Source organism: Trachemys scripta, chromosome 7 (assembly GCF_013100865.1).
Source record: "Trachemys scripta elegans isolate TJP31775 chromosome 7, CAS_Tse_1.0, whole genome shotgun sequence".
In the NCBI taxonomy this organism is placed as follows: Eukaryota; Metazoa; Chordata; order Testudines; family Emydidae; genus Trachemys; species Trachemys scripta.
In genome coordinates this window covers 8336346-8361006 of record NC_048304.1, presented here as the reverse complement: position 1 = coordinate 8361006, position 24661 = coordinate 8336346, and the positions used below count along the sequence as shown (strand labels likewise).

The 24661-nt window shown below is 43.0% G+C and overlaps 1 protein-coding gene across 1 annotated transcript in view; it reads right to left on the bottom strand.

The window, feature by feature from the left end:
• TAFA1 (TAFA chemokine like family member 1) overlaps window positions 1-24661 on the bottom strand; it is a 349574-nt gene that overhangs the window by 62327 nt on the left and 262586 nt on the right. Inside the window, exon 3 of the mRNA XM_034777734.1 lies at window positions 9657-9797. Within this exon, the coding sequence (XP_034633625.1) occupies window positions 9657-9797 (141 nt within the window). The remainder of the gene's footprint in view (window positions 1-9656; window positions 9798-24661) is intronic.

Below are 24661 nucleotides of genomic sequence, written 5' to 3'. Positions count from 1 at the left end.
TTCACACATCTTTTGTGTTTTCTTTCACTGAATAATCCAGCTAATCAATCTACTGCCAGAAATGTTTGCAGAAGCATCAAATTGGACTGTATTTCCAGAAACAGAACAGAAGCAAACTCATGTGATATACCTGACCAATCAAAACTAACCAACATATTTAATATTAAAAATTTGAGCTATTTAAATGAACTGCTTGCAAACAATGTAAGGATAAAGAATTTTCCACACAAAGTATTCAGCAAAATATTCTGTAGAATGATTCAAGGAAGTCATAATCCACTTGTGGATAGTTCAGAAAGTAGTAAAGAGGCAAGTATCAGGAGGTAGCCGTGTTACTCTGTATCTACAAAAACAACAAGGAGTCTGGTGGCACCTTAAAGACTAACAGATTTATTTGGGCATATTTTTGCATAGCTATACATCCGAAGAAGTGAGGTTTTTACTTACGAAAGCTTATGCCCAAATAAATCTGTTAGTCTTTAAGGTGCCACCAGACTCCTAGTAAAGAGGCAAAAGTTTATGAATATATTATTTACTACCAATTATTAACAATCCTAAAAATAAAAGAGGGGTTAACTAAGTGATTTTGCAGGGCTGAGCACAGATATTATAACTTGTTCCTCTAAAGACTGTGCAATTCATACACTTTAGCACCTAGTTAATAAATATACATATTAAGATATAAATGAGAAATTATGTATATTTCTAGATATTTAGATACCTGTTGTGAAATATCTACTCTAATACATATGCATAAAAATATTAAGAACAGTGTTACAAATATATAAATGTAGCCCAAGGTGCAAGGTGCTTCAGCAGCAGCAGAAACTACAAGTTGTGGACTACAAACTGTGGCATGTTGGGTGTTTTTCCTGGTTCCTGCTAGGAAGTCCCCTCTGTCCATCCCAGCAGGAAGTTTCAGCACTGACAGAAGCTGGGAGCATGAGGCAGGCCAGCAGAGAGGAGGCTGCTGGACTGTCATCATGTTCTATGTTTCGTTACAGAATAAAACCTTGTTCCTGGTGGTTTGTCTGAGTGCATGTGGTCTGAGGTGAATACACACAGACGCACAATGCAGAGCACACAGAAGAGCCTCAGACCCAGTTTCCCCACAGTTGTGTAGAAAGTCACAAGGCAGACTTCACTGTCTTGAACAGGAAGAGGGGCTACATAAAGATTTGGAAAAAGAACATGACTTTGGAGAAATCTTTCTATCTATATACCTACCTGTTTTAGAATTTACTGAAACATTCCTCATCTTAGGCCTGGTCCCCACTAACCCCCCACTTCGGACTAAGGTACGCAAATTCAGCTACGTTAATAACGTAGCTGAATTCGAAGTACCTTGGTCCGAACTTACCGCGGGTCCAGACGCGGCAGGCAGGCTCCCCCGTCGATGCCGTGTACTCCTCTCGCTGAGCTGAAGTACCGGCGTCGACGGCGAGCACTTCCAGGATCGATCCCAGAGCATCGATTGCCTGCCGCCGGACCCTCCGGTAAGTGTAGACGTACCCTTAGCATCTAAACTCACAATGCTACTTACACAGGTATTTAACTGTTTATGTGTTTTGAGTAGTCCTTTAGCATACATTTTTACTGCAAACACCTTCCCCCTCCCGCCCCGCAAAAGAAACCCCAAAACCCTGCAGCAGCCAGTCTCAGAGCCCAGATCAACTGACTTGGACTCATGGGGTTCACACTATGGTGCTAAAATTAGCAGTATAGACATTCCCACTTTGGCTCAGAGAAAGCAGGAATGTCTACATTGCTCTCAGTGCAAACCTGAGTAGGTTTACCCAGGCTCTGAGACTCATTGTTGTGGGTCTTTTTTGGTAGGGTAGACATTAATCTCATTGAGTCTATGGGTTTACTCATAGGGTGAAATCCGGACTTCACTGAAGTCAGTGGGGAGTTTTGCAATTGATTTCAATGGGGTTCATTAAAAAAAAAAATCAAACTAGTGATCAAAATGTTCATTTTCTTTGGCGGATACAGTTAGCTTTAACACAGGGATCTAATATTTGATTAAAACAAATACAGAAATAGCTTAGGTATGAGTGACCCCAAATATTTTGGACCAAGTCCTGCAGCTGCATCATGAATGGAACTCGCATTTACGTTCCCATGAGAGGGCCAAAGGTGGAGTGGCTAAATCATCAGATTTGGTAGCTGTTTTCCTTCTCTACACAGCAAGACAGAAAATACTCTTCCCTCAAAAGGAGACAGATACAGTAAATGAGCCACAGATTTGATGCACAATCCAATATTGAAAATCTTGAATAATTAACCCATCCTACCACTAAGGGCCTAATTCTGCAACCCATGTTGACTAGTGTGCTAAAAAGGGCTTAGATTAAAGTTTTGAGTTGCCATGCGTTCTGCACAGGGCCGGCTCCAGCTTTTCTGCCACCCAAAGTAGGGGGAAAAAAAAAAAAAAAAAAAAGACTAGCGGCGGCACTTCGGCGGCAGCTCAATCGCACCGCTTCTTCGGCGGCAATTTGGCGGCAGCTTAAAGAGGAAAAGAGGGAATGAGGGACCCACCGCCGAATTCCCGCCGAAGACCCGGACGTGCCGCCCCAATACCGGATGGAGTGCCACCCCTTTGGATTGGCTGGTGCCTGGAGCCGGCCCTGGTTCTGCAGGTCACTATGCAGTGCCACACTTCCTGCTGATTCTCACTCATGCAGGAATCCCAGTTGCTCAGATAGCGAGTGTGGACCCAGTTCTCCAGTGCTCTGCATCTTGCATACTTGTTCACACCAGGGCAATGCGAGTGCAAATTCTACCAAGTCAGAATGGTAGCAACTTACTCCTCCCACTTTGCACTGACATAAGTGACTGCACAAGAAGAAGGACAGTGGACAATCAAAGGCAAATAATACAAGCGTGCTTAATTACAGCAGCAGTACTGAATTTACTTGATATGTTATTTCTTGTTGATAGTTGAATAATTAGGTTATCCTAAAGCTCGCCTCAGAAGTCACTGAAATACCACACGGTATTGTGCATAGGAGGTACAGAGATCCGGCAGATCCAGGAGAAAAGCAAGCAGGTAAGCGATCAAAAATCTGGCAAAAGCGACACTGATTATAACCAGGAGAATGGTAAAAAAAAAGGCTGCCATGCAGCTTGACTGTGAAACCCCCACCAACCTTTACAAATTATGAGAACATGCAGAGCAGACCTGGAAAGAGAAATTTGAACTGCCGACCAAAACCAGAGAGGCTGGTAAAATGGAGGATGAATAAAAAACGCATTGTTTCTGTCAAGGGTTGGATATATACACGGATTTCCACAGTGAGAATGATGGGGTGGGGGAGAAAGGGGAAGAAAGCTTTGAAGAAGTAATGAAAAAGTTTAAGAATCGCTGTATCCCTCCCTTAAATATTCCCTGTGAATGATGGGTGGAAATCCATGTCCCTGTCAAGTCAATGGGAGTTTTGTCAATGGGGTCAGGATTTCACCCTATATACTTATTTGTAACATGTAGTGTGATGGGGTGTCCACCCCACACACAAGGCCTAAAGGGATAAATTAGGCCAATTAACTTTAGGCTGCACCAGGCTGGAGGAAACCAAGGAAATGCTAGGGCCTCCTTGCAGATGGAGACCAGCTGTGGGGGAGAAGCTGGGTAGGATCTACAAAGAAAGGAGGTTGTCAGGCTGGGGGAGGAAACCTGCAGTTGAACACCCTGATTCGAGGGGGGGAAAGGCAGGAGGCACCGAAGACAGAATAGGAAGCAGTCCAGGGAAGGCGCAATATGGGCTTTTACTCTCCCAGCCCTGAGTTGAGGGTCCCTGAACTGGAAGCTGGTGTAGAGGGTGAGCCTACCAGCCACTGTGGGAGTGGCACAGACCAGGCAGCGGGGAGCAGACCACCTGGGACAGTTTGCCTCAAATGACCTCCGATACCCTGGAAGGGCGGGTGGGGGAGGGAGAATTTTAATGTGACTTAGCCGGAGGGCTAAGCTATGAAGAGGACAGCGCTGCAGGTCCAGGAGCATGAGTGGAGTGAGTGAGTGAGTGGAATGATCATCTGAGTAACCACAGGAAGGAGCATCACCAGGTGGCAGAGCCAATTCCCCAGAGGAGCCACAAAGAGGCGCCACTGAGCAGTTAGTAGAGCCATCCCCATAACCATGTAGAAAGACGAATAAAAAAAAGGAGAAATAATAGCAGAGTATGTCTCAAATTGAACATTTAAAAGGCAGTCTGTGAATCTGGCATACTAAAAAGACTCCCTCATTACAGAACAAATAGTTTTTTGGGTACAACAATAAGAAAGTACATAGAAATCTACTCAGGGATATGGACTGGATACCTGAAAAGGCAATTTCCTTATGCCAACACACACACACACACACACACACACACACACACACACACACACACACACACACACGCCCTAGAAAGAGGCAAAGCACAGGACTGTAAACACCACAGTTATACAAGTAAGATTGAATTTTTCTGTTAATAAAGAGACAGGAATGACACCCCATGCCTAAGAATGAATATCAGCCACATGGCAGCTAGCAAGATAAAGAATGCTCAGAATTTGAACCACCATGTAGATACCTTCATAAGCCGCAGAATCATTTTGCAAAAATATGCTGATGAAAGAGGAAAATGCATGAGATGCACAATCCTCACATTATAGCTTTAAGTGAAGAGGACAAGCTGTTGATAAACACAATGAAGAGCGAAGGTGTAAACCTAATACAAACACGCAGACATAGCCTGTGCATGATACACGAGAGCACCAGTGAATGTAATAACAGAAAACAGAAATAGTTAAAAGAAAGTGTAAAGTTAGAAAAGTCAAACCCTTAAAACAAGAGGCAAAAGCAAGTCCTAGGCAAGTGTGAACAGTTACTGAGGTACAAGCAGGGCAGTAAAGCAAAAGTTTTTGTTAGTATAGCGGGGAAAACAACAAGTGGCCATGGGCCTAAACATGAGGTGCTTGGACTATTTGAGATGGCATGTAAAGAGTAGGAATAAGAAGTCTAGTAACAAACTTGAACAGACTAATTCCCAGCACAATAGGAGTCTCTCGGTAACACAAGTTATGTTTAGAGAGGCTGCAGAACCAAACCAACTGTTCTTTCAAAGAGAGACTTGGAGTAGAGTAGCAAATAATTTATGCAATAGATGAGGCACGCCTTCATGAATAGACTCGCATTTGAATGGTCTCCACTCCAGGTATTTTAGAATTCCCACCTGACTGAAGCAGGCTTTAGGATAACCATTTATTTAACTAACAACAAGGAATAACGTTTGAAGTAAGCACAACCCTGATGCTGATATAATCTAGCCTGGGTGTGTTCTCTGTGTAAGTCTCTGCAACGGGTTCCTTTCTCCGAGTAGGAGAGAATCCGTCAGTGTTAACACTGAGTGAGGCTGTGCATAAAGTCCTGCAAGATGTGTGGCAACGTCCCATCTTCTATAGCACAGGCAGAATCGATTTAATTTCAAACACTAGCCAGGGGGATTGCTTGTGTAAATGCTAGTTAACATGGGCAAGGGTTGCAGAACGTGGAAGTAGGAGACGGCTTATCAATACCAAGGAGAACCACAGACCATTCCTCCTGCTGAGAAACAGCATGGACAACAGCATTGCAAACTCCCCCATGCTGTCCCCTAACATACTTAATCATTGACCTGAGGGGGACCACTATCAGGGGGAAAGGGAAAGCTCAGTCTCATGTCCATTACATTCCTGGTATCAGCTGAGACAGTCAAGTGCATCGGTTCTGAGGAGGAGTTTTCTGATGCAACTGAAATGGACTGAGAACCACCAAGGGTTTGATCCTGTTAAGTTGATGGGAGTTTGGCCATTGACTTTAATGAGACCAGGATCAGTGTCCCAATTCATTTCATGTAGGCAACTAAAAGCTCAGTGGTTTGAGCAGTGGCCTGCTAAACCCAGGGTTGTGAGTTCAATCCTTGAGGGGGCCAGTTAGGGATCTGGGGCAAAAATCTGTCCGGGATTGGTCCTGCTTTGAGCAGGGGGTTGGACTAGATGACCTCCTGAGGTCCCTTCCAATTCTGGTATTCTGTGATTCTAAAGAGCCAGCATGTAACAATGTCTCATGATAATGATCAACCTGAGCTGGAATGCAACTAGCAACAGGGTGTCTACCTGCTGTTACCAATTCAAGAAGTCATCCAGTCCCATTCCAGAGCAATTTGGTTCTGTTTGGATGTGCACGTATTGGCAAGTTCACTTTGGAAGGAAAAACCATATGCACAACTACAAAATGGGGAAATAACTGCCTCGGTGGCAGTACTGCCAAAAAGGATCTGGGATTATAGTGGACCACAAACGGAATGAGTCAACGATGTGATGCAGCTGCAAAAAAGTGAACATGATTGTGGGGTGTATGAATGGGAGTGTTGTATGCAAGACCCAGGAGGTAATTGTCCCATTCTACTTGGCACTAGTCAGGCCACATCTGGGCACCACAATTTAGGACAGATGTGGACAAATTGGAGAGAGTCCAGAGGAGAGCAACAAAAACGATCAAAGGCTTAGAAGACCCAACCGCTGAGGAAAGATTAAAAAAACTGGGCATTTTAAGTCTTGAGAAAAAGAAGATTAAGGGGGTGGTGCTGATAACAGCCTTCCAATATGTTAAGGGCTGCTACAAAGAGGCCGGAGATCAATTGTTCTCCTGGTCCACTGAAGGTAGGACAAGAAGTCATGGGCTTAATCTGCAGTCAGGGCGATTTAGGTTAGATATTAGGAAAAACTTTCAAACTATAAGGGTAGTAAAGCTCTGGAATAGGCTTCCAAGGGTGATTGTGGCATCCCCATTATTGGAAGCATTTAAAAATGAGTTGGACAAACACCTATCAGGGATGGTCCAGGTTCAGTTTGTTATTTATGCTATTTATGCCAGGGCATACATAATACATTTTAAAGTAATGGATCAATGAAAAGATTTTTTTTTTTCAGTGGCACATCATAGCTTTAAATGGTACAAAGTATAAGACTGTGACTCACAGCATTTAATAATCTTAATATAGTAGATAAAGGAGGCAACAAATTTTAGCTGATTCTTTGTAATGTACTAATTAAAACCTCCCAGAAAATAGGCAAAATACCAAATCCTTACTTAGGAAAATTTCCTACTGAAGTTAATGGAACTTCCCACAGAAGAAAATGGGAATTTTGCCTTAGTAAGGACTGAAAAACTACAAAATGACTTCAGGGTTTTTACCCAAGACAGTCATTGTGTCAAGAATCTAAAACAAAGCGTGAAGATTAAATTAAGAATGCCCCTTAATTCTTGTGAACAGGGTCTTGGCTTTCTAACCAATCACCAACCATTGACAAAAGAACCCATGTCTTGATTACAACAATTAAACTGAAAAGGGCAAGAAGTTCCTTTGAAGTCAATGAGAGTCTTGCCCCTGACTTCAATGAGTGCGGGATCACATGCCTTTCTGATAGTAGCCTTTGTTTAATCTTTTCCCCTTTCAAAATGCCAATTGATAACATTTGTTTTCATTGTAATCCAGAAACAGCTATTAAGCAGAGGGACTCCAGTCCATACCTGCACTGATTTTTTTTTTTAAACCTAATTCCCCTTGGAGCTACTGTTCTCGGAATAGAGTTACCAGGTCTGAATTATGCATCCGAAGAAGTGGGCTGTAGTCCACGAAAGCTTATGCTCTAATAAATCTGTTAGTCTCTAAGGTGCCACAAGTACTCCTGTTCTTTTTGCGGATACAGACTAACACGGCTGCTACTCTGAAACCTGAATTAACACTGCCATTCTGCTGTATCTATTGGCTCTAGATTTTCAGGGCCAGACCTAATGAAGAAAATGTGACTCTCCAAAGCTTACCCAGTTTGTTTTTAGTTAGGCCCAACAAAAGATATCACCTACTGATTCATGACTTTTTTTTGTTTAATAAAATTCTTTGTATCAGAATAATTAAGCAATAAAATGTGTCAGCTTGTGAACTAAAGTGTATTAATTCACAGCTACTGGAGTGCATTCGGAGGCAGGATTCCAGGGACTGAATGGCATTTCCAGTTGTAACAAGCTGTGAATTATTGCCCCATAATTTAACACCTAAAGTGTCTTTTTGCAATGATAAGATGTTTTTCTTTATATTTCAACATACAAACTAGATAGATCCACACCCATGCACGCCATCGAGCAGCACTTGAGAACATTGTAAGATTCCATCCCTCTGACATGCACCATATTTTTCTATCTACTTACTATGAACGGACGCCAGCACAGGCTTCTGGCTGCAATGCGTTTGCAGCCCATAAAGCCAACAGAAACTTTCATCTAACCTTCAATGAAAATTGGCACAGCTGTTGCTCTGTTGGCAGTGCCTTTGAAAATGTTGCCACACGTGACTGAGGGACGCGGGTTTTCAAACGTCCGGGTGCGCGTATCTTTCTGATGGAAGGCTGCATCTTTAAATGCGACTCCGAATAGGAAACAAAAGATGCTTTGACAAATCAGCTGTGCAGCAACGCTGCTGGGTCCTGCTGGAAGCTGAGGAAGAGGGATGTTCAATCCCATTCAAACAGAAAAGGCAAATTTGAGCTCTTAATGACTTTTGGCACCCCAGGGGTTTACGGTCAATGGTGCTACCAGATCATTTCCACAAAATAGAGATGAGAAAAGGAACATTTAAAATCCAAGCCCATTTAATAGGGCTGCTACACAAGGATGCTACTGATCAGACATCACTTATCAGTGTGTCGGGGAAATAAAACCAAAGATTAGTCCCACTAAAGTCAATAGCTTCTTAAAGCCATAATATGAAGACATTTAATTTGGATCACCATTTCCAAACAGCAGGGTATATTCTCTACTTGGTGCACATTTGTACACCTCACTAATGTTCAATTAGGATTACGTGAACCATAAAAAGTCTCCGATTAATATGTGTATATTTGTTTCACCATTGGAATAATAACGATAGCCACAGAATCAGAACCCCAGAGTACTGACATTCAGATAAAAATGGGACTCAGATATGACTCACCCCACATTTTATTTTTGTCTTGCAAAGAAAACCATGCGCAACAAGATTCTGCCCTGAAGCTTTCAGAAGAGTGGGGCCAATGTCAGATCTATTCAGAAATGTCGTTTTTTTTCCAGAACCAAAAATCAGCTTTGCAGTTTTTGTTCATCTTTACACAATGCTTATTACAAAAATCAGATCACTGGATTTTTTGGGCTGACTTTTTAAAACCAGAAATTGAATCAGAATAACTTATTGTTGTCACCTGAAATATTTCTGAATCACAGCCATTGAGACATGAGAGGGCCCAATAGAGAGACACAAAGGAGAGTTTTTGCCCATTGTTTGCTAAGGACTCGCTCTTGTCACCAGGTTTGCTGTATTTATGTGAGTAGTCCCACAGACTGTAATGTGACTAGTAGTGAAAGTAAATCCTTTTCAAACTGGGTAAGGATTGCAGAATCAGGATCTAAGGTGGAAGACAAGGTATACTGGTAATGTAAAAGGCCATCTCCTCGGTCAACCATTTATGCTTATAGTTTATCTTTTCCTAAAAAGCTAAATCAGAGAATACAAGTATGTTTGCTACATAACATATATAGTGTTAGGTATATACTGGATGTTACATATTCAGTTCACACATATACGGGATGAGCTACTTGCCGTCGACACAGGAAGGTCTGTTTCGTGTTGTCCCGGCCACTTTCCCAGGGAGGCAGGAGCATTTTACTGTTTGTGATCTTTCCTCAATTCGATTCTTATTACAGCATCTGTGTGCTGCTATAACTTCACACGTTCCTCCTTCTGGCAACAAAGAGAGAATATTGACACGCTGATTAGGAAGAACTGCAATGGCTAGTCTAAGCAACCAAGCATGCTACTCTCACCCTTTGTGAAGAAAGGCTCTGTATAAGAAGGATTAAGAAAGTGTTGTCTCCCATTACGGGCAATTTTGTCTAAGGTAGGTATTAGTATACTTCAGAGGCAATAGGAAATGCAAAATAAATGCTCAAGAGAAGATACCGCACCAAAGCCTGCTTCTTTGCATTGTGAGTAGCTCCACTGACATGTATAGAACTTTTTGGTGTGAATTCATAGAATTATAGAATATCAGGGTTGGAAGGGGCCTCAGGAGGTCATCTAGTCCAACCCCCCTAGGGAATATATCACAACATGGACCTGAAGGCGTTCATGCAGAATGAAAATGTCTGCCTGTTTTACATGTGTTCTATTTCATCTCTCTCCTCCCATACTACTAGGTTACACTCTGACACGATCCCAGTATCTCAGAGAATCCATCCGGAAATGAACCCACTTCCAAATCCTCAGATTCGCCTCTAACCGGGTACCCGTATTCTGCCGGGGGGAGAATCAGTTCCCTAGGACTCACAGCATGGTCCAATTTTGCTTTCCTTTGCACCTAAAACAATGGCCTGTTCTGGCAGTTCCAATACAGGGAAAATTCCCATTGAGTCTAATGCCATGAGGCCCAAATTTTCCTTTCCTTCATTTTGTGTTTTACTCAGAGCATTTCCAAAAGATTGATTATACTGACAGATAAATGGAGAAGGTGTCTACACTTGGGGCTAGAGGTGAGATTCCCACCTCACACAGACATACTTGGGCTAGCTCTCATCAAGCTACCGTGCTAAAGGTAGGAGCGTAGCTGCTGTATTGTGGGCAGTGGGGAGTGACAGCACGGCTCGCAAGTACAACCCCTCTTGGACCCTGGGAGATGTATTCACGGTGGCTAGCCCATGCCCTTGTTCACAGCCTGTGCTATGCTACTGTTTTTAGCCTGCTAACTTGATAAGAGCCAGTGCCAGTAAAGTTACGTGAGCCAGGAGCCACATTCCTAGTGCCAGCTGTAGACATAGCCAGAGATAGACAGTGTAGGGCTTCTGACAACACATTGCTTGTGGCATATGCTATGTACGTAAATGACACGACCGGAGCATAGGCCCCTTCACTTGAGCAATATAGTACAGGAAGATCAGGCAGCGCATTGGGTTTCTGTGCTGCTCATTAATCTCTCCAGACCTGAGTTCCAATTGCATTTCGCTCATCATTATTAAGTGTTTATAGTCCCAGACTGTTCTTTAGCAGATATTTATCCACATCATGAACTTGCTGCATAAATTTGGCAGCATCAGTGTAATCTCAATACAAAAATATCCACAATACATACAAGTATTCTCACACTTTTTATCAAACTGTCTGTACTGGGCTAGCTTGATTATCACTTCAAAAGTTTTTTTCTCTTACTTAATTGGCCTCTCAGAGTTGGTAAGACAACTCCCACCTGTTCATGCTCTCTGTATGTGTGTATATATATCTCCTCAATATATGTTTCACTCTAGATGCATCCGAAGAAGTGGGCTGTAGTCCACAAAAGCTTATGCTCTAATACATTTGTTAGTCTCTAAGGTGCCACAAGTACTCCTGTTCTTTTTGCGGATACAGACTAACACGGCTGCTACTCTGAAACAATACATACAAGAGCAGGACATGTCCAAAGGCTCACTAGGGTAGACGATGAAAGCAATATTATTTTAATCCCCCCACGAGATGCCACGGCGCAATGCTTTAGCGACAGTGAACCACCTAATGGAAAAGGTCCATTGTTTCTATGGATCAAAAATCCAAAGGCTAGATTGTAACCTTACAATCAGCCATGAGAACAAGCAACGAGGAGCTGCCCCACAACAGCACACCAGATAAGTTAGGACTCAATTCCTCCCCTGCTTCCCCTTGTTCCGGGAGAGGAGTAAGTTAGTTCATTCCTTTATGTGGCTACTCCCGGCCTGTGCACCCAGCCAGCTACTCTGAATAGGGATCTGGGAGAAGACACGAGCCAGGGCTTCCCTCACTTCCTGCCCCTCACTGCCCACTGACACGGTTGCAGTGAGAAGTAGTGGGCAAGTAGCCCTGCCTTCCTCCCTACAGCTGAGGTCACAATCTCAGCAGGGCAGTAAGGGGAGTGGGCAAACTTTCTTCCCTCCTCCTCTCCTCACTCTTCTGCACATCTCAGGCGGTGCTGTGAAAATCTAGCCCAAAATAAATGAGACCCATCGCTGTAATTACAGTCATGTGCAGTCCAGGAAGCAGGGCCGGCTCTGGCTTTTTTGCCGCCCCAGGCAAAAAAGCCTCCCGCCGCCCTCCCTCCCCCCCCGTGCAAGGGAAGGCGGCGAGCCCCGCCGGGGAGAGCGGATCCCAGAGCGCCGGGGGGAGGGCGGCGAGCCCCAGTGGGGATCCGCTCTCCCCGGGGGCCAGAGGCTGCGCCGGGGGGAGGGCGGAGAGCCCGGTCGCAGCCCTGCTCTCGGGCCGGAGCGCCGCGCCGCCCCCCTCCAGGTGCCGCCCCAAGCACCAGCTTGGTGGGCTGGTGCCTGGAGCCGGCCCTGCCAGGAAGTACAGTAAATCCAGGAATTACAAAAAAGTGATCTTATGCAGCACTTGCCTTACTGACAGAGGAAAAGCTACTTGGTTTGAAGAGGATCCAAGTATTTCCAGTAACTCAGAGCAGTGTCAAGGAACAAGCCAATCCAAAGTATGCAGTGGTACAAGAGACCTCATACTGCGTGGACATGTTTTACAACTTTAAATATTCAAACCTTCACCTTTCAGGAATAAGTCAATCAAAGCTTGTTAATGTCTGTTGAGGTAAATGACCCTCGGTTACGAACTCATGAGATTTAGTATTGATGAGCTTGCCAGCTCCAGGCCAGACAGGCATTGTCGTTAATATTTAACTACTCTTGACAAGAAGAGCTGGCTCCTGTATTTCCTGTATTGTGTATACACATATTTGGCTACCTGACACAGCTCTTTCTGAGCCAAGATGTGCAACAGCAGATGGATCACACAATTCAGACAGCTTGAAGGTGCTACCTTATGACAAAAGCCCCATTGAGGGTCCCAGAGAAATAAGAGGAGATGCGGGCACTCACTGCTGCTCAAGATTTAGCCCTATGTGTTTACATCTTAATATGAATTATGAACAAAATCTCTCTTCACAACAAACGTTTTTCCTAAAGCTCTACCAGGATCCCAGTGACATCAAAGGCAAGCCTCCCATTGATCTGCGTGGCTTTAAGATCAGGCCATATATATGTCATGAAAATGTATATCTGTCGTTCTGACTGCAGTACATTTTCTGGTTTTTGTGTGTGTAAGTTTGGCTTTTAACAGGAAAATATGTACACAATAAGGTAATTCTATCCTTTGCTGCACATACAGTACAGTAAATACTTGTGAGTAAGCTAAATGTTCTATTTTCCTCTTAATTTTGTGGATGAGTACTAATAACTACATGAGGTTAGTTAACGAAAGCTAGTCTTGTGCAAAATAATGGGTCGTGGCTTTATAACACACATATAATTATAATGTGGAAACCCTCAAGTTGCTGCAGAAAAACTCTAAAGGTTATAGCTGGTAAAAATGCAATGGAACTAAGACAATTCAAAAAAACTTTTGTTACCATATATAGTTAATCCTCTTATTAACTGGGACTTTTCTAATCTGCACAGCCTCTAATTTTCATACAAAAAAGTGTCTTCCCAATTCTTCCACACAAATAGAGCAAAATCTCATGTGCAGAAACTGTATTTTTTGGGGGAAAACCAGATGATATAATCTCATCATATGGTGACAATAACACTTTCAATTCCACTAGTACCTCTGGAGGATGTTAAATAGAAGCTACTAAAGTTAGACATTTGAAAATCAGCAGGTCTGGATAAAAAAGTTTTAAAAGACCTGGCTGAGGAGCTCGCAGGACCGGTAATGTTGATTTTCAGTAAGGGCTTGTATCCACTTACTGGGGGATTAACACATGGCGATCGATCCACCGAGGGTCAATTTAGCAGGTCTAGTGAAGACCCACTAAATCGGCTGCCGATCGCTCTCCTGTTGACTCCGGTACTCCACCAGAATGAGAAGCATAAGGTAAGTTGATGGGAGAGTTTCTCCCGTCAATAAAGCATGGTGTATACACAGCAATACGTCGGCCGTAACATACGTCAATTCCTGCGACGTTATTCACATAGCTGGAGTTGCGGAACTTAGGTCGAATTAGTCCCATAGTGTATACCTACCCTACGTCTTGGCACACCGGGGAAGTTCCAGAAGGGTGGAAGAAAGCTAATTTGCCAGTTTTTAAAAAAGGTAAATGGGATGACCTCTCTCAGCCTGACATCGATCCCAGGAAAGATAATGAAGTGGCTGATATGGGACTCAATTAATGAAAAATTAAAGGAGTACAATGTAATTAATGGAAATCCACGTGGGTTTATGGAAAATGTATCCTGCCAGACTAACTTGATATCTTTTTTCCATGAGATGACAAGCTTGGGTGATTGAGGTAATAGTGTTGACAGAATATATTTAGACTTCTGTAAGGCATTTGACTTTGTACTGCACGATATTTTGATTAAAAACTAGAATGATACAAAATGAACATGGCACACATCACATGGATTGGAAATAGGATAACAGATTGGTCTTAATATGTAATTGTAAACAGGGAATCATCATTGAGTGGCTGTGCTTCCAGTGGGATCCAGCCGGGTTTGTTTTTTGGCCCTATGCTATTTAACGTATTTATCAATTACTTGGAAGAAGAAAAAAATCATCACTGATGAAGTTTGCAAATGACATAAAAATTGGGGGAGTGCTCAATAATGAAGACAGGTCACTGATACAGAGTGATCTGTATCACTTGGTAAATGGGAACAAGCAAAAATATTTGTTTGAATATGGCCAAATGTATATATTTATATCTAGGAATAAAGAATGTAGGTCATACTTACAGAATGGGGGGACTCAATCTTGGGAAGCAGTGACTCTGAAAGGAATTTGGGGGTCACGGTCGATAATCAGCTGAACATGAGTTCCCAGTCTGATGCTGTGGCCAAAAAAACCCCTAATAGGATCGTGGGATGCATAACAAGGGAATCTCGAGTAGGAATAGAGAGGTTATTTTTCCTTTATATTGGCATTGCTGGAATATTGTGTCCAGTTCTGGTGCCCACAATTCAAGAAAATAAATTGGAGAGGGTTCAGAGAAGACCCACAAAAATGATTAAAGGATTAGAAAACCTGCTTTACAGTGACAGACTGAAGGAGCACAAACTATTTAGCTTAACAAAGAGAATCTTAAGGGGTGACTTTATTACAATCTACAAGTATCTACATGGGGAACAAATATTTACAGGTTCTTCAATCTAGCAGAGAAAGGTATAATATGATCCAAGAGCTGGAAGTTGAAGCTAAACAAATTCAGACTAGAAGTAAGTTGTAAATTTTTAATGCTGAGAGTAATTATCCATTGCACCAATTTACCAAGGTCGTGGTGGATTCTCCATCACTGACAATTTTTAAGTCAAGATTGGATGTTTTTCTAAAATCTATTCTCTAGGAACTATTTTGGGGAAGTTCTCTGGCCTGTATTATACAGGAGGTCAGACTAGATGATCACAATGGTCCCTTCTGGCTTTGTAATCTATGAAACTCTCAATTTATAGGGGGTATGTTTTCAGCCCCTTGTTCCATACATTTCCAGGCAAACACTGTTACATAGTCAGCCCTGCATATAATAATTAGAATTTGCCTCAGCAAAATCTGTCAGCTGCTCTGGGTTTTGCAGGAGCAAATTCTAACATTATATGTGCACATGCCAAGTGGAAGTGCATGCATGTGTCCATCCAATTTTGTGCACATGCACGGGGAAGCGAGGAAAAGGCCACACTGAAAATTTACCCCTAAGGGTGTGTCTACAGTGCAGTATAAGCCCAGGGTTCAAACTCAGGCTAAGCACCCTTCTGTCTACAAATTGTGCTAATCCAGGGCTTGAACCCAGGGTCCCAGGATCCCATGGGGGTGGAGCAGTAGATGCTCAGGGACCTGTCAAGGTCCCTGAGCATCTACACTGCAGTTTTACAGTCCCAAAGCCCAAGTCATCTGACATGGGCCAGTTGCAGCTGTTTAATTGTAGTGTAGACATACCCTGGGACTCCATCAAAACTATCCCTCTTTCTTTGTCCTCCGGACAGTCAAGTTTCGTGGAAAGTCAGGTATTCCCACACTGCACCACAAACAAAGGGCTAGAGCATCTACATTTCAGGAGGGCGCTAGGAAGTCTGGGATATGGTTGGTTGGACTTGGGTCTGCGTACTGCAGTGTGGACCCGGGAGCCCCAGGTTTAGGCCCAGGTTAGAAAATTCTTAATGTAGGGTTGACAACCAGTGTAGACACCCAAGCCCTGGATTCTCGAATCCAGGGTCCACGGATTTGAATACCACTAAGCCTAGACTTACACTGCAGTGTAGACATACCCGAAGACTATATTACTTGCATAAAGATATACTACAGAACTCAAGGTGAGACTGAACTAAAAGCTCTGATTCAACCATGGAATGGGAAGACACAAAACCCTAAATCCAAATATGCTGAACTTTGGGGCGTATGGAATTCAGATCCAGAACAAACACATTTATTCATATTTCATCTAGCATCATAAATCAGCTCGTCAACCCTTTCATAGTGCAGACCACATCTGAGAGAGACTGTTTCATGGGCCCTCTCGCCTCCAGCTTTCTAATGCTTGGGCCACTTCCCATGTCATGTGTGATCACATAATGTGCCCATGAGAACGACAGCATGGCTCTTGGCAAGCATTTTAGAACAGGATTATTCACTGTGGTTTCATATTGGGAAGTAGCAATGAATATGGCTAAACTGCCTTCCATTCTCAATTTCATGAAAATTGCTTGGAAAGCCGAACCTGCCAATAAAATACTAATTATACTAATGCTACTAATAATTATATGGAAAGCTGTATAAGGATTGTGGTGTTTTCCCTCACTCTCTGTTCAAGATAGAAATCTAACTAGCACCACAGATACAGAAATTTTCCTTGCTCAATCTCCCCCTGCACCCTCTCTCCTCCCAAGATAGGCAAATAGGAATAAGGAAACTATTTACCCAGGCTTTGCCAGTTAAATATTCAAGATTAGCTTCACTGAAACTAGTGTGAGACGCAACAGAGGTAGTAACTTATCCTGCTAAGGTGAGAGTTGTTCATAAACTCTCTAAGGGTATTTTCTGAGGCTTTGGCGACACTCAGAATTTGGGGATTTTTAAAATCTTGAAGAATAGCATTTGTGCTGTACAGTATGTTATGCTGCGTTGTGCTTTTCTGACGCCACTTGCTATTGCGGTGTTGAAATAGCATGTGTCAAATGTTGTTCAAAGAGAGAATTTCTGGCAGGAAGTATTACATTTGAACAGTTTGTGTTATCTGTCTACACGCCTAGAGCCTGGAAATTTCCCATTTCTTGCAGGGGATTTACTGGCCAGAGGAGTGAATTCTATTCAACACTGGGCTCTTGCTGAAAAGACATCTCCCTTCCTGCAGCGCAGGTGCAGTTTTAAGGCTCCAGGACTGCATGCCACTGTCCTTATAAACAGAGGGCTGCAGATCCTCGGCTGATGTAAATTATCAATTGACTTCAATGGAGCTATGACAATTCACACTAGTTCAGCCCCGTGGTCTTGGTTACAATTTTTATTTGTATAGATATAGTTTGTTTTTTAAAAGACAGACTACACGACCAGGTATAGAAGTATATCAGGGTGGACATGGACCAAAATATGGATTGTATAAATGTACACTCACGTTTATGGACTTTTCACAAAAACATGGAATATTGACTCAAGACTGTAACCGCTCCTTAGGAGCTATTGTTCTCTGTGTCATAAACACGTATGTGGGGACTAAAAATGCAGCTTATTGACCTGATAAACTTTTGGTGCAGTTACAGCCTAAACCATTGTCACAAAAGACGAGACAGGCTTTTTTTTTTTTAAATGGGCTACCGAGCGAATGTAGCTATTGGCTTTGTCTGCACATTGACTTCCATGACAGTTGCATCAGGCTGTGGAGGACAGACTTTCCATTGACTTTAGAGGGAAATGGATTGGGCACTAAATCCTCTGGCTACAGAGGCGGATTTACCATGAAAAACAGTGCGGTGGCACGGGGTGCCCAATGACAGGGGGGCCCCCAAAATGCAGGACGAATCTCATCTGACAACCTGCCCCTGAGTCCCGGCCGGCGGCGTAGCAGGGATCAGGAAGCCAGGGTGCATGCATTCCTGGCTGGTGGCCCCACGCCGCTCCTGGAAGCAGCGGGCTGCTGGCATGTCTCTGCGTGCCCTGGCAGGAGGGAGGCGGCTCCGTGTGCTGCCCCTCCCCCCAGGCATCTGCGCGCCCCACTGCCCCCCTTTCCCCAAGGGGTGCACAGAGATGTGCCAGCAGCAGCACATCAGGGCTAAGGCAGCTCCCTCCCTCCACGCCACTCCCAGACGCAGCTGGCATGTCCCTGCGGCCTCGGAGCGTGTGTGTCTGTCGGTGGTGTCTCTGCACGCTGCCCCTGCCCCGAGCGCCAACTCTGCAGCTCCCATTGGCTGAGAACTGCGGCCAATGGGAGCTGTGGGGGAGGTGCCTGCAGGCAGCGGCACGCAGAGACCCCCTGGCCACCCTGCCTAGGAACCGCTGCCAGAGGGGTATGCTGGTCGCTTTGGGAGCTGCGCTGCCCAAGGTAAGCGCCACACCTCAACCCCCTGCCCCAGCCCAGAGCTCGCACCCAAACTTCCTCACAGAGCCTGACCCCCGCACACCCTCCCACACCCCAACCCTCTGCCTCAATCAAGGTACCTCACTTTATTTTCATTTACTTCCTATTACTTATAATATAGGAGGAGGATGAAGAAAAAAAGAATGAAAAACGGTGGTGGGTGGGAGGGGAGATAAGAGAGAATGTTCTGTTTCTTGGCCGAGTCCCGAGGGGGAGCCCCCAAAAATGAAGCTGCGCACCGGGCCCCACTAACTCTAAATCCGCCACTGTCTGGCTAGAGATCCTTTTGAAACTTTAGCTGAAAGTTATTGCCCATTTAGGCAGCTACTTTAATTTAATTACTTAGGCCTGGTCTACACTAGAAAATAAGGTTGTCTTAACTACATTGCTTAGGGATGTGAAAAATCCACACCCCTGAATGAGGTAGTTAAAATCCAGCCCGAGTCCCTGTGTAGACAGCACTAGGTTGACAGAAGAATTCTTCTGTCGACCTAGCTACCACCTCTCGGGGTGGTGGATTACCTACTCTAATGGTAGAACCCCTTCTGTTAGCGTAGGTAGTGTCTATACCAGCGGTTCTCAATCTATTTATCATTGTGGGCTGCATATTCAGCTTTCTGTGTGTTATGTGGGTCGCATTCACACAATATATATGTATATTACCTGTATGGCCCTGAGGATGTCACCTGGGCCACACATGTGCGCTGACTGGGCCAGAAGTGGCCCACCACTGGTCTACACGGAGGAGCTGAAGCTGTACTGCTGTAGCATTTTAAGTGTAGACAAGCCCTAAGAAAAATAACTTTAAAAAGCTTTTTCTTTCCACCACAAAAATACCTAAAGGAACAAATCCATAACAGGATGGAGACCCTGCAAAATTTCAATATTCTTGTCCTGCCACCAAGAAGCTTCAGGGGTGACTGGAAATGCCCTGAAACGGCTCAGTGCCCTGCAATGGTTCCTTTTCAAATTGACTGCAGAGGCAAACCCTTTCCACCAAAGTCTTCGTTTCAAGCTGTATGGAGCCACCTATCAGAGCAGTGACATCAACAGGAAATAATGAAGACCAATGGCAGAAGCAGACAGCAAGAACTGGCAACTAGCAGTAGACAGCAAATGGACTTTGCATCCCATGACTGGTTTTGTGATTTTTTTTTTTTAATTATCCAAAATTGGGATGACAAGCCAAATTTTGCAATTTTCTGTAAAATCAAATTCATGGGAAAAATTATTTCAGGTCAAGCAAAATGTTTCATTTTGATAAATGTGAAGCATTTTGTTTCCGTTTTGACCCTATATATTTTAAAATATATATATATATATGAAATAAAGTACATTTCAAAATGAAAAGTAATTTCAAAATAAAAAAATAAAAATCATAGAATAATAAAATCATAGACTTTAAGGTCAGAAGGGACCATTATGATCATCTAGTCTGACCTCCTGCACAACGCAGGCCACAGAATCTCACCCACCCACTCCTGTATCAAACTTGTGTCTGAGTCATTGAAGTCCTCAAATCATGGTTTAAAGACTTCAAGATGCAGAGAATCTTCCAGCAAATGATCCATGCCCCATGCTGCAGAGGAAGGCGAAAAACCCCCAGGGCCTCTGCCAATCTGCCCTGGAGGAAAATTCCTTCCCGACCCCAAATATGGCGATCAGCTAAACCCTGAGCATGTGGGCAAGACTCACCAGCCAGCACCCAGGAAAGAATTCTCTGTAGTAACTCAGATCCCACCCCATCTAACATCCCATCACAAGCCATTGGGCATGTTTACTGCTAATAGTTAAAGACCAATTAATTGCCAAAATTAGACTATCCCATTATACCATCCCCTCCATAAACTTATCAAGCTTAGTCTTGAAACTAGATATGTCTTTTGCCCCCACTACTCCCCTTGGAAGGCTGTTCCAGAACTTCACTCCTCTGATGGTTAGAAACCTTCATCTAATTTCAAGTCTAAACTTCCTGATGGTTAGTTAATATCCATTTGTTCTTGTGTCCACATTGGTACTGAGCTTAAATAATTCCTCTCCCTCCCTGGTATTTATTCCTCTGATATATTTATAGACGGCAAATCAAATCTCTTTGTTCCAGAAAAGGTCAAAACAGGATGTTTTCACTTTTTAAATATTACCCTCCCTGCTTTTTTTTCCAAAACAAAAATTTTCATTGATGTCAATATGATTTGGTGAAAATTTTCAGTTTCGTTGAAGCAGCATTTTCCAACAGAAAACTGTTTGAATGAATATTTTCTCACCAGCTTTACTGCCAACCCTTATTAGTGACAAATTCACAAAGGACTCAGAATTTTGGGTGAAACAATTCATTTCTTTGGAAAAAGTAGGATAGATAGAATTTGCTTGAGTGCATTCTGGGTTATCAAGACACCTGCCATCTATTACATTACAATGCTTTTTTGCTTTTACCAGCTTTAGAAATCTTTGCCATGCATGTAGGGTGACCAGATGTCCTGATTTTATAGGGACAGTCCTGATTTTTGGGTCTTTTTCTTATATAGGCTCCTATTACCCCCCACCCCTGTCCTGATTTTTCACACTTGCTGTCTGGTCACCCTACGGCATGGGTTTAAAATGTTAAACAGTAAAAATTATTACGTCTATGTCCATGATTCTAACAGCAAAACAGGGACAATTTAACTCCTGCAAATGGTTTAATTTTAATTGGAGTATTCTGAACTCCTGAAAAGGTGTTCAATTATCTCTCTATTATAAAGCTACCTTGTGTTTACATACCACAGAGTGAAATATTTTACCCTAAGTATGAACCTACTGTGTGCAGCTGTGATTTAAAATATCTAATCAGCTACAGGGCTTGAGCGCATGCCTGGAGGAAGCCAAAAGCCATCTTCTAGTCTTCTCTATTTTTTATATCTTTAGCTGAGAGGTAATAATGAAAGCATATTTCGTACTTCAAAACTATAACTTGCCTTTGCAGTCTCACAGACCCAGAACTTATCAGTAAACAAACATAAAAAAGGCGAACAGCGGTCTTGATTTGTGTTATACATTGTGAAAGTCATTAGCTATGAGTCAGGTAGCAAAACTTATATGTTCTCTTTTTGACAGTGATGACAATTTAATAGTATTTGACTCCACTGAGTTACATAGAGCATCCTGCGGCAATGAAAGAGGCTGTTTATCAAAATGATAAACATGTTTTCATTTCCTCCTTGGCTGCATGGATGTGATCAGAAGTCTAAGGCCATCAAGAATTCACTTATTCTGGCCACCAGGCAGACATTAAACTATTCAGGACCATCTGTGCTTGAAATGAGTTCCACTTAATGGACCGTCGTAAGGCAGGTCAGTCATAATGAATGCATGTGTGCATGAATGCATGAGTAAAGCAGCATTTAGTTGAGACTTCTTGGGTTGTGCAGAGGCACAAAGAGTTGATAGATAAGAGATGCCTTTCTTTTTGGGGTCATATAACCAATGATTTGAGAATTCAGACACTCTATTAGATTTGCCTCCAGCCAATCACCATGACACCAGACACTTCCATCCACTCAAATGTTGTCGGAAGCTGTGTGTTAGTCACAAAACAGGCAACAAGGTTGCAGACTTAATAGGTTGAATTCTGCCAAGTGTTACACCCGTGCAATCCATGCGGGAGGTGTAAAAAGAGGTAAGAAGACGGCTCAAGTTCTGTCACCAAAACATTTCCATCCAATTTGCCGGAATTGTTGCTGGCGTTAAAGAATTTAGTGTATTTATACAAGCCTGGACTTTACCGTGTCTACGTTCCTATGTTGTCGACTACCTAATTAACAAGAGAAGCTGTTATTTTGACAGTTTACTGAAATACATGTAAATGTTACTAAATGCTCATAAAACATCACTGACACCTCCATACAGAATTAAAGTGCTTTAGACTTCAAGTAAATGTTCAACAGGCTGACAGTAACACAGAAAACACTTGAGCCTTTTAAAGATATTCAAAGTGAGTTTACAGGAACTAATATGGAATAATGACATTTTACACGTCTGCTTATCCCATGTTATTTTATGACTGGTCTAGACAAAGCAAAGGCAACGCCACGATAGTCATTTCACCAATTTGTAAAAGAATACAGATTTAGAGGTTGCAATTTGAACAGTTTTGTGGTTCAAGTCAGCTTTGGAAGCTTCCCAGCTGTAATTAATACATTCATAAGCTTTAATCAAAATGTTTATGTCAGTTAATGTGCCAGAACTACCAATTACCCAGGACTCAGGGGAAAATACTATACTTCACTTTATTCTAAGAAATCATAAATTGCTACTACATTAACTACACAATAGGTTCTTGCTTCTGACCTGCAAAAATACAACAGATGGAAAAACACAAAATCCCATGTTACCCCATCAGGCAGCTCATAAGTCAACAAACAAATGATAGGCACACCACATGTACCACAATTTTTATTTCTATGAGCCAGTGACAATCAATATCTGCTTCAGAAAGAAAAGAATCAATGTTACAGGGATGCACTGTGGCACATAGCAGGGATTTGGGGAAGTGAGGATGTCTGAAGAAACCAGACTTGATTTTGATACTTCTGTAGACCAAGGGCTAATTCTAGCCGTGGCTTAAGCTGATGGAACTCCGTTGACTTCAGTGGAGATACACAAGGACTGAATATGGCCCATAAAGTTTATCAGCATTAGAGCAGCAACAAAAGTATGCAAATTTAATCCTAAAGCTAAAACTCTGCCCTTAAGACTCTTCCAGACTAACTTATCCCGATTTATATAGTAAAGTTGGAAGCTATACATTATATATTAAGATATAGCATAAGTTGTGAATTTACAATACAGAGTATATGCTCAGCAAGGTTATCCCTTTATACTAGGTGCATTATTCACCCAACAGATGAGAAAAGATTTTTTGTGGTCTATGTGGTACGTACGTATTTACATTTTTCATTAGTACCCATTATTTGTATTGTTCATTATGTGGGCCAAAGGAGATCTGCTATTTCAAGCGTGGAACTATTCCACACAACAACGGCATCATAAAAGATTCCTGTTGTGGATCATTAAATTTTAGCCTGGAAAGTTATTTTCACAAACACAAGGTGAGAATGATCACGTTCTATAGACACGGGGTCTGTCCTCTGAAGAAAAATCCATTTGATTATAAAGAAAAAATAGAGAGAACATTTAATTTTGCATGAAAAACCAAACATTTTTGGAGACTAAGTCACCGATGTACAATCAAAACCATATGGACATAAGATCCGGAAAACTTCTGTTTGTACGGTCATCAGGTTAAAAGTGCCATGGCATAAAAAATGTTAAACTGAGCTCTCCTGAAAGCAAGAATGTGACAAGCCTTTTATGGGATGCATCTGCAGACAGAGGCATGCTGGTGAGGTGGCCTTACTGCAGCTAGAACAGTGATGGGCAATCCATGGCCCGCAGGCAGCCCATCAGTGCAAGCTGCTAGTGGGCTGCCAGACCGTTTATTTACATTTGCACGGCAGCCCGCCTGCAGATCCCAGTTGCCACCGTTTGCCATTCCCGGCCAATGGGAGCTGTGAGAAGCGGCAGCCAGGCCCACGCTGCTTCCCGCAGCTCCCATTGGCCGTAACGGTGAACCGTGGCTACTGGGAGCTGCGGGCAGCCGTGCAAATGTAAATAAACGGTCTGGCAGCCCATGGGCTGCAGGTTGCCCACCACTGAGCTAGAACTCCCAGCTGGGATTTTTGCTAACTCAGCCAGACTTAGAGGAGAGGTAACAACATGCATATGATACAGTATGTCAGGGCCCTTCCATCTCCCATTCTTCTCTCCGCTGCTTGACGTATGTCACGTTCACTGCTCGCAACTTTAAGCTCTGATCCAAATGCTACTGACACGACTGGTCTTTGGATCAGACCCTTTGTCAAAGCCAGAAATTTGTTGTTCTCTTTCATTTGTATTTGCAAATTTCATCAGTGCAAGGGTTGACTTTCCTCTGCTAGAATGCCAAGTTTGAAGAACATTTAAAATTGTTAGCTCAACCAGATCTCTGAGCTCACTG